The sequence below is a fragment of the Stegostoma tigrinum genome, chromosome 25 (genome assembly GCF_030684315.1).
Source record: "Stegostoma tigrinum isolate sSteTig4 chromosome 25, sSteTig4.hap1, whole genome shotgun sequence".
Classification (NCBI taxonomy): Eukaryota; Metazoa; Chordata; class Chondrichthyes; order Orectolobiformes; family Stegostomatidae; genus Stegostoma; species Stegostoma tigrinum.
In genome coordinates this window covers 34,023,825-34,037,834 of record NC_081378.1, presented here as the reverse complement: position 1 = coordinate 34,037,834, position 14,010 = coordinate 34,023,825, and the positions used below count along the sequence as shown (strand labels likewise).

At 41.0% G+C, this 14,010-nt stretch overlaps 1 protein-coding gene across 5 annotated transcripts in view; it reads right to left on the bottom strand.

Moving 5' to 3' along the window:
- Window positions 1-12,779, bottom strand: part of celsr1a (cadherin EGF LAG seven-pass G-type receptor 1a) — a 329,568-nt gene extending 316,789 nt beyond the window's left edge. For all 5 annotated transcript variants that reach the window (XM_048553751.2, XM_048553752.2, XM_059654625.1 and 2 more), the window contains exons 1-2: window positions 11,679-12,779; window positions 3,516-6,044 (exon numbers count right to left, since the gene is read on the bottom strand). In XM_048553751.2, coding sequence (XP_048409708.2) covers window positions 3,516-6,044; window positions 11,679-12,693 — 3,544 coding nt within the window. In that variant the 5' untranslated portion in view covers window positions 12,694-12,779. The remainder of the gene's footprint in view (window positions 1-3,515; window positions 6,045-11,678) is intronic.
- Between the last annotated feature and the right edge of the window lie 1,231 nt (window positions 12,780-14,010).

The window sequence follows — 14,010 nt, the reverse complement described above, 5'->3', positions numbered from 1 at the left end:
AGTGAGACCTGGGATGTCTTCCCTGAACTGTCTGGGCCTGTGTTCTTGAAACTGAATAACTATAGAAGTAGAACGGTATTAAACTCAGTAGTAATACTGACTCGAAAAAACAGGAGGGGAAAACTTAGTCTGGATGAGGAATCCAATGAATGTTTTTGGCGCAATATCTTAGATCCGCATGTTGTGGCACCAAATAGACAGCAAGCTATATCAGTCAGGGTTTTGATCAAGACAGGATTACAGGTCAGTAATCCTGACAATAAACAGTGATTGTATGTAACACTGAATCATATTAGAAGGACAGATCTGTGGGTCCAGGACTACCATTTTGAATTTAAACAAGGGCAATATGAGAACAGGAAAAACTTAGCTGCAAAAGTGAACTGACAATTTAGGTTAAGAGTTAGGTCGAGAGAGATACAGTGGCAAGCTTTTAAGAATGTATTCCATAAAGCGCAGAATAGCTGTATTCCAACAAATCAGAAGAATTACAAGAAACAGACAAGCGGTTAACTTTTAAAAAAAGTCAAAGTCAAACATTGAGTTTGACACTAAGGAAAAATGTTACTAAAAGACAAATGGGGGCGGGGGAGAGAAAATAATCTGTATATGAGAGAAAGTTAGCCAAAAAAATATAAAAGCAGATGGGAAAAGTTTCTTCAGATACCAAAAAGGTATTTTTTTAAAATTGGTCCGATAGAAAATGAATTTGGGAAAGCAGTAATGAAAAATAAAAAGAGATGGCAGACAAATGAAACAAATATTAGGCAGTCTTCAGTAGAGAGCAGGAGTAAGACCAGGAAATTGCCGTAAAAGCAGGAATGAAGGAGAAGCTCAAGAAAATTACAATTATCAGGGAAGTCATACTGAGTAAATTGTTGGGCTGAAAAGAAGCAATTAATGAAATAGTTGATGAGTTACAATAACTCATTAAATTTGGGACGGTTCCTTTAGATTAGTTATTTTTCAATTTTACTCTTCTATTCAAAATAGGAGGGGCTGGCAGAAGGTAGGAAACTACAGGCCACTTGGCTGAACATCTACCACAGGGAAAATGTTAAAAACTATTATTATTAAAGATTTTTATTTTAGACTGCTCACTGTATTTATGGAGGGAGGTTAATGCAGTGGAAGCAGCACAGAGAAGGCTTACTGGCCTACTACCTGGAATGAGAGGATTATCTTATGGAGGAAAGACTAGATAGGCTAGGCCGACATCCTCCAGAGTTCAGAGAAACAGAGATGATTTCATTGAAACATTTAAGGTCTTGATACGACTTCTTTCAATGGAGGTTGGAAAAGTGGTTTTCATTTGTGGGGGACATTCTAGACCTAAATGATCTCAGTGTAAAAATAAGGGGTGACCCATTTAAAACAGATAAGGATTCTATTTTTCTCTAAGGGTTGATAGTCTTTAGAATTTCCATCCTCAAGGAAAAAAAAAAGGTACTGTATGCAGTCTTTAAATATTTTTAAGGCAGAGCTTGATACATTCTTGATGACCAATTGAGATGAAAGATTATCAGGGGTATGCAGGAAAGAAGAGTGGAGGTTAAGGTCAAATAAGCGATCATCTTATTGGATGGTGGAATAGACTCAAAGACAGAAAGGCTGCCTCTCGTTCCTTGTTTGTTGGTTATGGAGAACAGGGGCATTGTCTCAGTGCTTTACTTATACCTCCAATCAGCATAACCAAAAGAAAACAAAAATGGAACATTTATCTTCTGTACTATTCAAAAGACTTCCGCACACATTTCCTACCCATTTTCCTTCATTGCTTTTTAAACATTTTTACAATGTTCTGCTGACACAACATGTGCTTTAGAAAGGCAATTCTAACATTTTAACACCTTCCAAGAAAAACTGCAAAGACATTACATTTCTGTGAAAAAATTTCACATTTGAAACAAATGTTATGCCTACTCACAAAAGATACAATGTGGCGATCAGCAATGAATGCCAGAACAAAAAAATATTCAGGAGAACAATCAAAACAATTTCTTTTGTTCTAAACTTGAATTTCAGTTATGCTTAATCACTGTCCAATACCATGAACAATTAAGCTTCCTGGTACTAAGACCTGATTGACACTAGGATGCAAATAAATTTTAGGTACTCAAAATTCTTTGATGTGGCTTTCACTTCATTAAAATGACCTGGCCCCCTTCGAAATTTGCAAGGAAAACTGCATTTTAAATTACACGCATGATATTATAAAAATCAAACAATGTTTCCGAATTTCCTACACATCGAGATGAATTTTCTCTCTTACATATACTCAATTGCTGGCACTCTTCTGCCTTAAAATTATGGAAAATTACTTGAACTCCACTTTGCTTGATAAAATTAAGAGGCTTTAAACCTGATTACTTGAATGTTTTCTGCTGGATAAGCTCAATTGACAAAATCGTCACATTGCCCAAAGGTCATTAATCAATGGCATCGAATCCAAAGAAAGATTAGACTCAGAGTTTCAGTACTGTAATATATCAGGAACAAAAACAAAGTTGCTGGAAAAGCTCAGCAGGTCTGGCAGCATCTGTGAAGGGAAAAAAAAGTTTAACGTTTTGCGTCCCTTGACCCTTCATCAGAACTGCTCAATGCTGAGCTTTTCCAGCAACTTTGCTTTTGTTCCTGATCTACAGCATCTGCAGTTCTTTCGGTTTTTATTTTGTAATACATCAAGTTCATTCACTGAGTTTCCTAATGCATTATAACACTGACACAATGTTTGAAGTTCAGGTTTATCTCAAGTGCTCAAAAGCCATCCACTTGTTTCAGTGCATTTTCAAAAATCAGAACAGAGAAGATATATGTACAAGTAATAATAATGGGCAGTATTTTTAAATCTGTCACTGATGACATTAAATTTTGTCAACAAATCGGTGATACAAATTCTGAACAACTTTTACTAAGTCAGAAATCACTAAAATTGCAACACGTTCTATCTTAAGGAGAACCATTCATTAAATGAATATACAAAATGTGAATCAATGAGCATGAAATATCCAAATATCTCAGTCAATTGCTGTCTATGTCAGAAAACTGAAAACAAGCATTGCTTCTCAGAAATGACACAGTAACTAATGATTACATCACACTACACGTGTTTTTATGATGCATCATATTGAGATGTAGTCTGAGAAATAGCAAAGTCAATGGAAGTTACATAAATTACATTTAAAATCTTGACTTTTCATTATATTAATCTTCAAGAAAAAAAACAGATGACGATCATGCAAGTGTACTTCAAATTGCATATTCCAAATAAATTAAACATGAACCCCAAGCCTAGAAAACTGCAAGCTATAGGTCACGGAAATAGTTATTTACCCCTCTTAAATTTTTCTCAGAGGAATTTGCATTCCAACATGAAGCACCACTTCAAACATGATTACAATGTTATATTGTAAAGTGCTGCTTATCTAGCAAATTTATGTTAAGGTGCAATGAAGACAAAGGTAACAATTTCACTAGACAATGAACAATTTAAAAGATGCGTATTGCCATCTTACCTGTGACAGAGATCTTCAAATTTGCTTCCAAAGGCCTGTTATTGTCTAGGTCTTGGCTTAATTTAAGTTGTCCAGTGTTTTGATCCAAAATCAAAAGATTAAGCTCATTGCCCTCTATAAAGGTGTAAAAAAGGCGATCTGATACATCTGGATCATATGCTGGAATCTTCCCTATCACGCCAGAAGGAAAGCTATTTGATTTGTTGGTCACGTAGTTGTTAAAAATGATCTCAAAATTCCTAAGCACTGGAGCATTATCATTTTTATCCACGAGTCGGATATGTATTGTGGCTCGATTGACCAGAGGTGCTGAAGTTGCCTGGACTACAATTACATACTCAGTCTTGGTTTCATAATCCAAATCTGTAAGGGCAATGAGATCCCCAGTAAACATATCCAATTGGAACACCTCAGGAATGTTTCCTTCCACAATCTGGTACATGATTTGTGCATTTGTTCCCTCATCAGGATCTGTTGCCTTGATCCTGGCCACTGATGAGCCGACAGGACTGTTTTCTTCTACGTAAATATCAAACTCATCCTTTTCAAAAGCAGGGGCATTGTCGTTTACGTCAAGCACAGTGATATGGACATTCACAGATGCCTTAAGTGGTGGGTTACCTTTATCTACAGCAAAGGCTCTTAAGTTATAGACTGGCACGTTTTCTCTATCTAACTTTCTACCAGTTCGGATAATTCCTGATGAGGGCTCTATGTAGAAATCCCCATCTCCATCATCACCACCATGAAATGTATAAAACACTCTTCCGTTAAGTCCAGAATCCCGATCTGTGGCTGAAATCTGTAGGACACTAGTAGACAAAGGGACATCCTCATACACTGTGCCTTGGTACAAATCTCGCACAAACTGAGGGTTGTTATCATTAGCATCATTAACTAGGATTTCAACATACGTAGTATCAGATTTCTGTGGAATTCCATTGTCTCTTGCTGTTATTGCCAATGTGTATGATGCCTGGTCTTCATAGTCCAGCTCCATTTGTGTGGTTATGGTTCCAGTGTCAGGATTGATTTTGAACTGCGGAAAGTTGTCTTCCATGATATAAGTTATCCTGGCATTCTCTCCTGTATCTTCATCAGACGCACTGATAATCACCACTGTTGTTCCAACGGGTTTGTCCTCATTGATGCTGAGTGTATAATGTGAGCTCTGGAATACTGGTCTGTGCGTGTTAGCATCAGTGACATTGATATAGACCTGGACTGTGTCCAACCGAGTTCCATCAGATGCTGTAACTGTAAGAACATACTGCCTTTCCTGCTTGTAATCTAGGGGCAAAGCTAAAGTGATTAGTCCACCACCACTTTGGCTGGTTATTGAAAATCGATTTCTTGTGTTGCCACTTGATATCTGATATGTAACCACACTGTTAACATCCCTGTCAATCGCTGTAACAGTCAACACACTGCTCCCCACAGGTGCATCTTCATTCAATCTTAGATAATAAACCCTCTCAGTAAAGGTAGGATTGTTATCATTTACATCCAACACAGTAATGCTGATACCAGCCGAGGAGGTCATGGATGGAATTCCATTATCTCTAGCTTCTACAGCAAAAGTGTAGAATTCAGTTGTCTCTCTATCCAATTCCGTAGCAACTGTTATCCATCCTGTATTGTTACCTATAACAAGTGGAAAATCTGGAGGAGTATCTACCAGTCTATACTCCAAACGAGCATTGTTGCCAGAGTCAGCATCAATAGCCTGGATGTGAATGACAGAATATCCGATAGCCACATTCTCCAGCACTGTGGCCTGAAAAGGTGTGCTTACAAATATTGGAGCATTGTCATTCACATCAATCACTTGTATCATGACCAAACCAGTACCATTAATTAAAGGTGGCCTTCCACCATCTTGGGCTTTAATGCGAAGGGTGTATTCTCTGGTTGTCTCATAATCCAGTGGGTTGATGATATCAATGTTGCCATTTACAGAATCAATGTAGAACTGGCCTTTTATATTTCCACTCACTATGCTGTAGTGAATTACAGCATTGTTCCCTTTATCTCGATCTGTAGCTTTGACCTGCAGGATTTTAGTGTTTACAGAAACATCTTCAGGCACTTGGACAACATACCGCTTTTCACTGAATTGAGGGAAATTGTCATTCTCATCCTCCACAGTTATATAAACAGTTGCTGTGGCGCTCAGAGGCCCAGGGTCTTTTCCTTGATCGTTTGCCTCCACTATTAAGTGGTATTCAGATAAAACTTCCCGGTCTATGACTCCTCTGGTCCTTACAATCCCAGATTTGCTGTCAATCTCAAAGACAGAGTTATTTCCTTTATTGTTGACAATACGGTACAGCATGTTGGCATTGGAAGGTGCATCACTGTCTGTTGCTCGAATGGTCAGCACCTCATAACCAACCTCCACATTCTCCCGAATCACTTCCCTGTACTCAGATAGTTCGAAAAGCGGAGTATGGTCGTTGGTGTCACTGACAGTCACAGTAAGGGTGGCAGCTGCCATTCGACGTGGTGTTCCATTATCATATGCAGTAACTTTAAAAAAAATCAGAAAAGAAAACAGGTAAAAATGATATGAAGGTCATGCTGGCAACATAGTAAAGTCCTCAACAAGACAGCAAACCATACTACAATGCAGTTGTGAAGTGCTGCTTATAGGTCAGCCAGTTAAGTAAAGGTCAGAAATCGACTGTAGTATCTTCTGGTCTCAGTGGTTTAGCACCTCTGTACATATTGCATTTAATTGTAGCAATGTTAGGGACTGAATTAATAATACCTAAGAGTCAAATCAAATACTTCTTCAATAGATGTATAGGCATCTTCACAGCACAGAAGTGCCTTATGCTGTAAACACAAGCTACTGAAAATGTCTTAAATACACTCCTTCTCCAGGTAACAAGCTGCTCCCATGTCTTCACTCATGCAGCTCACTGCATTTCTTACAGTCTATCATAACATCACTCCTTCCAATTTCAACCCCCCAAACCTCTGTTGCTCTTCAACAATTATTTTCTGCTTTCAGTTGTGACTAATTGTGGGAGCAGGTGGCTTTAATAATGAGACACTGCTCTTTCTGACCACATCTCACTGATGCCCCTTCAAGCTGAAAATGCTATCTACATCAGGACCAGCAATCATTGGGAGCAGCAGTACCATGTCAAAGGTCCATTCTAGTGGCTGAGCAGGTACCAGTGGAAAACTAAATTTCCTGGGTTGACAGTATGGAGATATTGTGGGAGAATGGAGAAAGGCAGGTGTGTGGCTTTTAGGGGCTACCCCTGCCTACCTGGATTCAAAAGCCCCCTCATACCTGATCACCCCCACAATGGCAGGAAATGAAGCCTCATGATCCCTACAGGCAGGCCATCCTGCTTTGCCAGTTGGAAAGGCTACAACTTTAATCATTTTTCTCAGCTGCTGGAAACAGTCAGTGGCAGGTTGAGGCCCTGAAAAGGATAGTTATTTGACTATATCTCCCTGCCAACAGAACCCATTATTTTCCCTTCTCACCACTTCTATAGCTTGTTACAGCCCAGAATAGTGAGTGACTGTAAGTGCCAGCTCAGCACAGCTTTTGTGACAGAGTTATGGCTTCGAACTGACTCAAGGATTTAAAAAAACATGATTGAGAATAAGTATTGCATTTCCAGAGATGCAGTCTTCCAGAGGACAAAGAGGTACAATCTCTCTCATCACAGTAAAGATACAATGGTACTTTTTCAAATAAGATCAAGACAATCAGCTGTGGTAATCAACATTCTCCTCTCAAAAATAAACAATAAAATGGAACTCATTGCTGCTTGCAATATTTTGCAATCTGCAAACTGTCTGCCACTTAAGTTCACAGAACAAGTTATTACAATTCAAAAAGAATTCAAGTGAAATGCTTTTAGTCATTTCTCATATTGGATAAAGTAAAAGTGTCTCCACGTTGATACATTGGTGAGTTTCAGCAATAAGCCTGTGACGTCCTTCAATTTTACGACGTGGGCTGATGGAATTCCATGATCTGGACCATAGCAACACCCAACTGAGGTTTAAACTGTTGTTGTGAATACTTATTTCAAATGGTACATGTTTTTATATAGCCTGATTTCAAAGCCATAGAGAAATGGCCATGAATGGCCCATGCCTCCTGAATCCCTATTGCCTTACTATTTCTCTTTTCTAATGATAATCATCTCTTTAAAAAGAAACTTAATTCTTCTGTGACACGGTGAATCATCTCACCGACTTCCCACACTACTTTTTGTTCAGTGTACATTTCTGTCCCTGTTCCCTTTTAGGCATAATGTACCCTGAAACATGCTATGTTAAAAAAAATTAAGTAACTGCCAGCTGTCATCAGTTATTTAATAAAATATTTACAATTCAAATAAAACTTAATTAATTCTAAGTCGTTTTAAAACAAATGTCTAGGGCTTTTTACCACACATTCCTCTATGTCTGGAGATATTATTGGCACAAGGTCATTTTTGGGTTATCAGGCGGCAGCCAAAATAATGCATCAGGACCTAGTAATGATTTTCTTTTGTATTAATGGTAATTGCCGCAATTTAGTGGTTACCAAACCTGTTTACAGAGAAGCACACATTGTTTCAAAAGCACATAGAAAAGCTACATGCAAACACAGGTATATGGCTACTGAATTATGTGACAATAACTGAAAAGTAAAAGGAATGTGAAACCATGATTTTAAAATGAAATGTAATTAATCACAAACTTTCACATCAGAGGTGAATCAAATAGAGTAAGAGACCAAACATAAGTACGTCAGTTTCAACCATACAAGTAGATCACAATAGTGATCGACCATTCAAAGGTGAACAAATAAAGCTAGAATCTGGGAGGAGACTGAAAGAGGGGTCGCTGGGGCTGATAAAATCAATATCTCATTTATTTGTTTTGGTGATGCTGGTATGATCAAAACTTTTGTGAGAATTCTTCCCTAATGAATACGTTGACTCACATGCTCCTCCTGCTCTTTGTATTCTCACTGATATGAAATAAGACTCATTCTGTTACTCAAAAACATGAACTCAAAACTGGTCTCCTTGTCTCACCTGCTCTTTTTTGTTCTAGCAATGTTTAAAGTTTTTTTAAAATTTAAATTTGGGATCCCTTATCACTGTCCCTGGATCTGTTTCACTTTGATTGTCTGGGCCATCACTTTTTCACTTGCTTTCTTTTATTCACTTATGGGATGACCGGACCACTGTTTGGGCCAGCATTTATTGCCCATCCCTGGTCACTTTTGAGAATGTTGTTGTCAGCTGCCTTCTTGAAAACTGACCCTGTGCACCTATGATACCATTAGCAAGGAAATACCAAGATTTTTACATGGCTTGAGCATTGCCAGGTTGTTACATTTTCATAAGACTTCTGCAAGGAAAAGTGTCTTTAAAAATTTCTACCTTGGCACCATTATATCCAAAATAACACATAGATTTGAAAAGAATGGAAATAGTCAGACATAGGATAAAGCTGCTTTGTTTAAACATGTATATTACAATGGAAAAGAATTTTGCATTGTTTACAATTTATGAAATACCACCCATACAGCAATAAATATATAGCCTGTGATTTCACCCTCCATCCTGTCATAAAAATACATGACAGTTCATTTTCTACACTGCCACAGAAAATGAACAAAGTAGAAGACATTAAGATAAACATTACTGTATACAGATTGCAGTTTGTCATCTTCTGTGATTTTTTACATCAGATTGTGCCATAAAGTCTATTCCACTTCGTGACAGAAGCAGAGTATCATGAGAGAATTTAAGTGGCAAGTTAATAATAGATAATAGTCTGGTATTATTGCTCTAACAAACATTAGCAAGTAAAACGGTTAGCATGAAACATGAAACTGCCTGAAACTTAGCATGTACATGAGGCACATAATTCTAGCTAGTTTCACCATCAGGCAATACTGCTTAATTCTGATCTCGGTGCTGCAATTAGTTTTGATTGTTTACTGAAGAGGGGTGAATAATCTATTACATTGAAACATGTCTATTCGTCAATGGGAGTGCATTTCTTCTACAGTGTGTCTTTAGAAAGTTTCTCTGACGCAGCTCACTAGGGTCATTGACAACAACATGGAAGATCAAATATGTTGTTTCCACTGTCATTACTTGTTTATATAAATCTTACAAGATACTGACAAATTAGTAAACTCTCAAATGTTAATTGATGGCTTGGAATTCAAAAAGACCACACTGATGTTGTGGAAGCATGTTTTCTTTCGAATAGAATACAATAAAATTTACAAATGACAATCACATAATAATGAAATTCAGTCATGATTTCATTTGAAAATAATTGAAAAATCATAGTTTTGTCCCTTATTCCATTTTAAGACTGCAACAGTTTGATTACCGAAAAAAAAATTTCAAGCCTAGATTGTTGGATTTGAAGAAATTGATCTATCATGCATTTATTTTTGATCTTGATAATTCTGTTAGGAAACTTACACCATCACAGAATTACATAGCAAGAAGGAGGTTGTTTGGCCCATCATACCTGTTCTTTGATAGAGCTATATAATTGGTCTGCTATTCCCGATTTCGTCAAGAGGCAGCAAGTACTCCTTTCTTAAAAAAATTATCCAGTTTGCTTTCAAAATTATTGAATCTGCTCCTAACGACTCCTATGTGCAGTGTATTCCAGATTATAACAGTGTACAACATAAAAAGCTTTGCCTGTGTCCAAGACTGTTTTGCCCATCACTTGAAACCTGTCTCCTTTGATGTAGCAATGACGGAATGTTAAACAAGCAGTTGGTCCTCATCTGAACTTCAAAGTTCTTCAAGAATTCAAACACATCTCTCATGCTTCTCTGCTCTGAGAATGCCACTAGTTTCTCAGCTTAATGGTTTTATATATTTAGAGATGGCCCTTATTTTGAAAGTTTAAACGTTGGTGCAGACTTCACTCCGACCAGTATCTTGTGATCAAAGGCTTGCAATCCCACCATGTTTATAACATGAATTGATAACATCATTCTAACACCTAGTATAAAATTTACAATTCTAGTGAAAAGATTAATGATATTTTCCAAGTGACAAAATCAATGTCAAACTGTGCCAGCTGCATTACACAATTTCTGCACAAGTTGCCACACTGATGAACAATGCCACTTCCGTTCTATTACTGGATCAAAACGAAATGCCAGACCATGTTTTATCTTGAAGGGTTTGTGTGTAAAACACTGCAACAGCACTCACTGCTTACGTCAATACAAAATGCAAGATCATTTCTCAATCATACCAGTTGGAGAGAAATGAGAAGGCTGTTGTCTGTATCCCATCATGACTTACTATTTCCAAGTTAGAAAGGTAAGTAGAGGGGAAAAGAAAACTATTCGTAGTCCAGCTCACAACTAACTCTGTATTCCCCTGTCGGGGGAACTGTGATGACTTCATGTTAGTACATAAAACGCACACTTTTCGAATCAAACGACAGCGCACGCATGACCATGTTTTTTTTTAAAAACCGGAGGCTGCTCATCTGCTGCTGAAAGCTTCCGTCTTGCTTTTGTTATCTCCAACCTTGTGAATTTCAATACACTTTCGCTGGTCTCCCATTACCTGCCTGAACTCATTCCTTGTCCCAATCACTCCGGGTGCTCTGTTGATCTACAGTGACGTCCAGTTAAGCAGCATATTAAATATAAAGTTCATATCCTTATTTTCAAATTGCTTCAGCTGCCCCCATCTTCTCCAGCGCTAGGAGTCTCGGAAATATCTGCGTTCCTATAATTCTGATCTTTTAAGAAATTCCAATATAAATTGCTCCAACTCTGGAAGCAGGAGGAATGTTCTTAGTTCTGGAAAATCCTCTGCAAAACGCTTCTAGTTCTTTTTCCCCTCCTGGCCCATTTGTGTGGTCATATGCTCCTCTGAAGCACCTTGGGCTATTTCAGGACTTGGGTGCAAGAGTTTATAAACATAGCTTGTTCCTGATGTAGTGTGAGCGCATGGACTGGTTCAAGGAAAACACGTGAACAATACTCGAGATTATTATTTTAGACATTCTCGAAAGCAAGATTTTAACTTTGGTTGAGAGGGAGATCTAAAAACTTTGCGAAGACTAAAGGTTTGAACTTTGGAAAACAAACATGAAACATACACACGGGCAGGAAAAAGAAAGAAATCAGAAGCTCACTTTTAAACACGTGCGTGTCCTTGGTCTCCCGGTCGAGTTGCTGTGTGGTGGTAACTGCTCCAGTGTCAGGATCAATTTGGAAGTAGTCACTGGACCTGCTATCAAACAGCGACTCCAAGGTGTACTCCAGGCGCCCGGACTCCCCTTCATCGAGATCGTGGGCGCTGAGGACGATGACCCGGGTGCCTGCCGGCTCATTCTCCGGCACCGAGACCTGGTAGCTGGGCAACTGAAACTGGGGGCTGCGGTTGGTGCTCCTCTTGCGGCGGTGAGCCCGTGCCGTGTGACCGTACCGGAGAGCAGCCACCCGGACCCGGATCAGGAGGGGCCCGAGCTGCGGGTCTGAAGCCGGGCTCCGAGAGCACAGCAGCTCGGCGGCAGCTCCGGTGCCCAGGCAGTAGTCCCCGGAGGCCAGGAGGTGGCCGGAGCGGAGCGGCGGCAGCAGCAGCAGGCGGCTGGCGTTGAGGCTGGTGCAGTGGGGGGAGACGGGCCGGAGCGAAGCGGGCACTACGTCCCACACGTTGAGCAGCAGCTGCCCTGCAGCTAGGCACGGCCCTCGCCCGGCTCCCGACCCCAATAACACCAAGAGCGAGAGCTCGGTGCCCGGCCTTTTCCGCCTGTACTTGATGTAACAGTCCTCCCCATGTACATAGACGGCGAGGCGGGCCCTGACGGTCAGTAGCCCCGTTGGCGCTGCCGCCTGGTACCGGAGATACAGAGGGAGCGGGTTCGCTAGCAGCAGCGAGCAGTCCAGCGGCTCTGTCTGCCTCAGCTCCCCGCTCTGGCTGCCCAGCTCCAGGCACCTGCTGAGCGGCCCGGGGGTCAGTGTACGGTCCAGCCGGTACAGCCAGCCGGCCTGCCCCAGGGAGAGGTTGGCCAGCGGCGGCTGCTGCTCTCCCTCGGGGCCCGCGTCCTCTCCCTGGGAAAGGTGTAGGCTCAGGCAGCTCATCGTGGGGATGTGCAGCAGGAGAGTGAACAGGAGCGGGCAGCGGGCTGACATGCTGCTGCCTTTCATTTCCCAAACTGAAAACTCTCTTCTTATCCTCAAACTTTACATCCTGGCTGCTCCCTCTCCCAGCCACAGTGCATGGAATCCTTTACACTCCCTTATCTTCCCTCCCTTTCTCGCCCCCCTTATCTCTTTCCAGTCCCCCCCCCCCCCAATTTCTCTACCTCTCCGTCTCTCCTCCCCACTTTCTTTTCACCCCCGAACTCCACTTGTAATTTTTTTTTAGTTGGAACCCAATGTCATTTCAAGATGGCTCCGCCGTCCCGATTCTTATCAGCGTTAAAGCTGCTCCCGTTTCCCAAACTTTCAGCCACACGGCCACAACGGAGACTCTCCCGAGTGAGCGGGGCGCCCAGGGGAAGAAGCAGGCGCCACCAGCAACAGCTACTCCCATCTCAGCGCATCAGGCGTCTTCCCTATGCACCCCCTAAGCAGCCAGCAAACCCCCACCCTCTCCTGATGTCTTGCTCCCTCTGGCTCATCTGTTGCCCCCTTCCTTCCTTTCCTCCCTCCCTCCGCTGCCGGGTCTCTGTTCGATCAAACCACAACAGCGTCTCCGATGCAACAAGATGCCGTTCCTCCTCTGTGTCTCTGTCTTTGGCTCTCAGGTGGGTTTGGAAGTCTCTGTCTTTGCACCCCCGCCCAGAGCCGCCTGCTCTAAGCCGGAGAAATGTTAAGGTACTGTACACACTTAACCTGCAAAACCTGGAGCTGTAGCGGGATCCACACAGCCGCCTCCAATAACTCCACCGCCACCAAATGGATTAAAAAATACAACACAGTCACCATGTGACCCACTTGCCTAACTCCTGGGGAATTCTTAACCAAGTGGGCTTGGTACAGTTACTTTTATAAAAAAAAGTCAAAGGGCGAGAGTGAGAAAGGGGGGGGAAAAAGCAACCGATCCATTGCTTGAAAGGTGGGGAATTGCAGGTTGTTGCTATGGTGACTGGGTTTCAACAGGGAGGGACCCCAGGGGACATTTGTGGGCGTTTCATTCAGAAACAAAAGCGAAAAACGAACTGAGAGGATTAGAAAAAAAGCCGTGTGTAACCTGAAGCCGCAGCGGCAAGGAGCGAGAGAATTCACTTGTTAGTAAACCAGCTCAGGCAGAAAGAACGGGAGGTGCGCAAGCCATCCAGTTAATTCTGATCGGGTTCTCACTTTCATTCCTGATCTTAAAATTTGCAGGACTTCGGTTAAAGTCTGTTCAGCACAATTATTATATTCATTTTGCATGGGAAAGTTCGATTTTAATCAGCATGTGATTTTTTTTCTCGTTTGCTTTGGAAATACCGGCTAGAATTCCAAGATTATATTTGG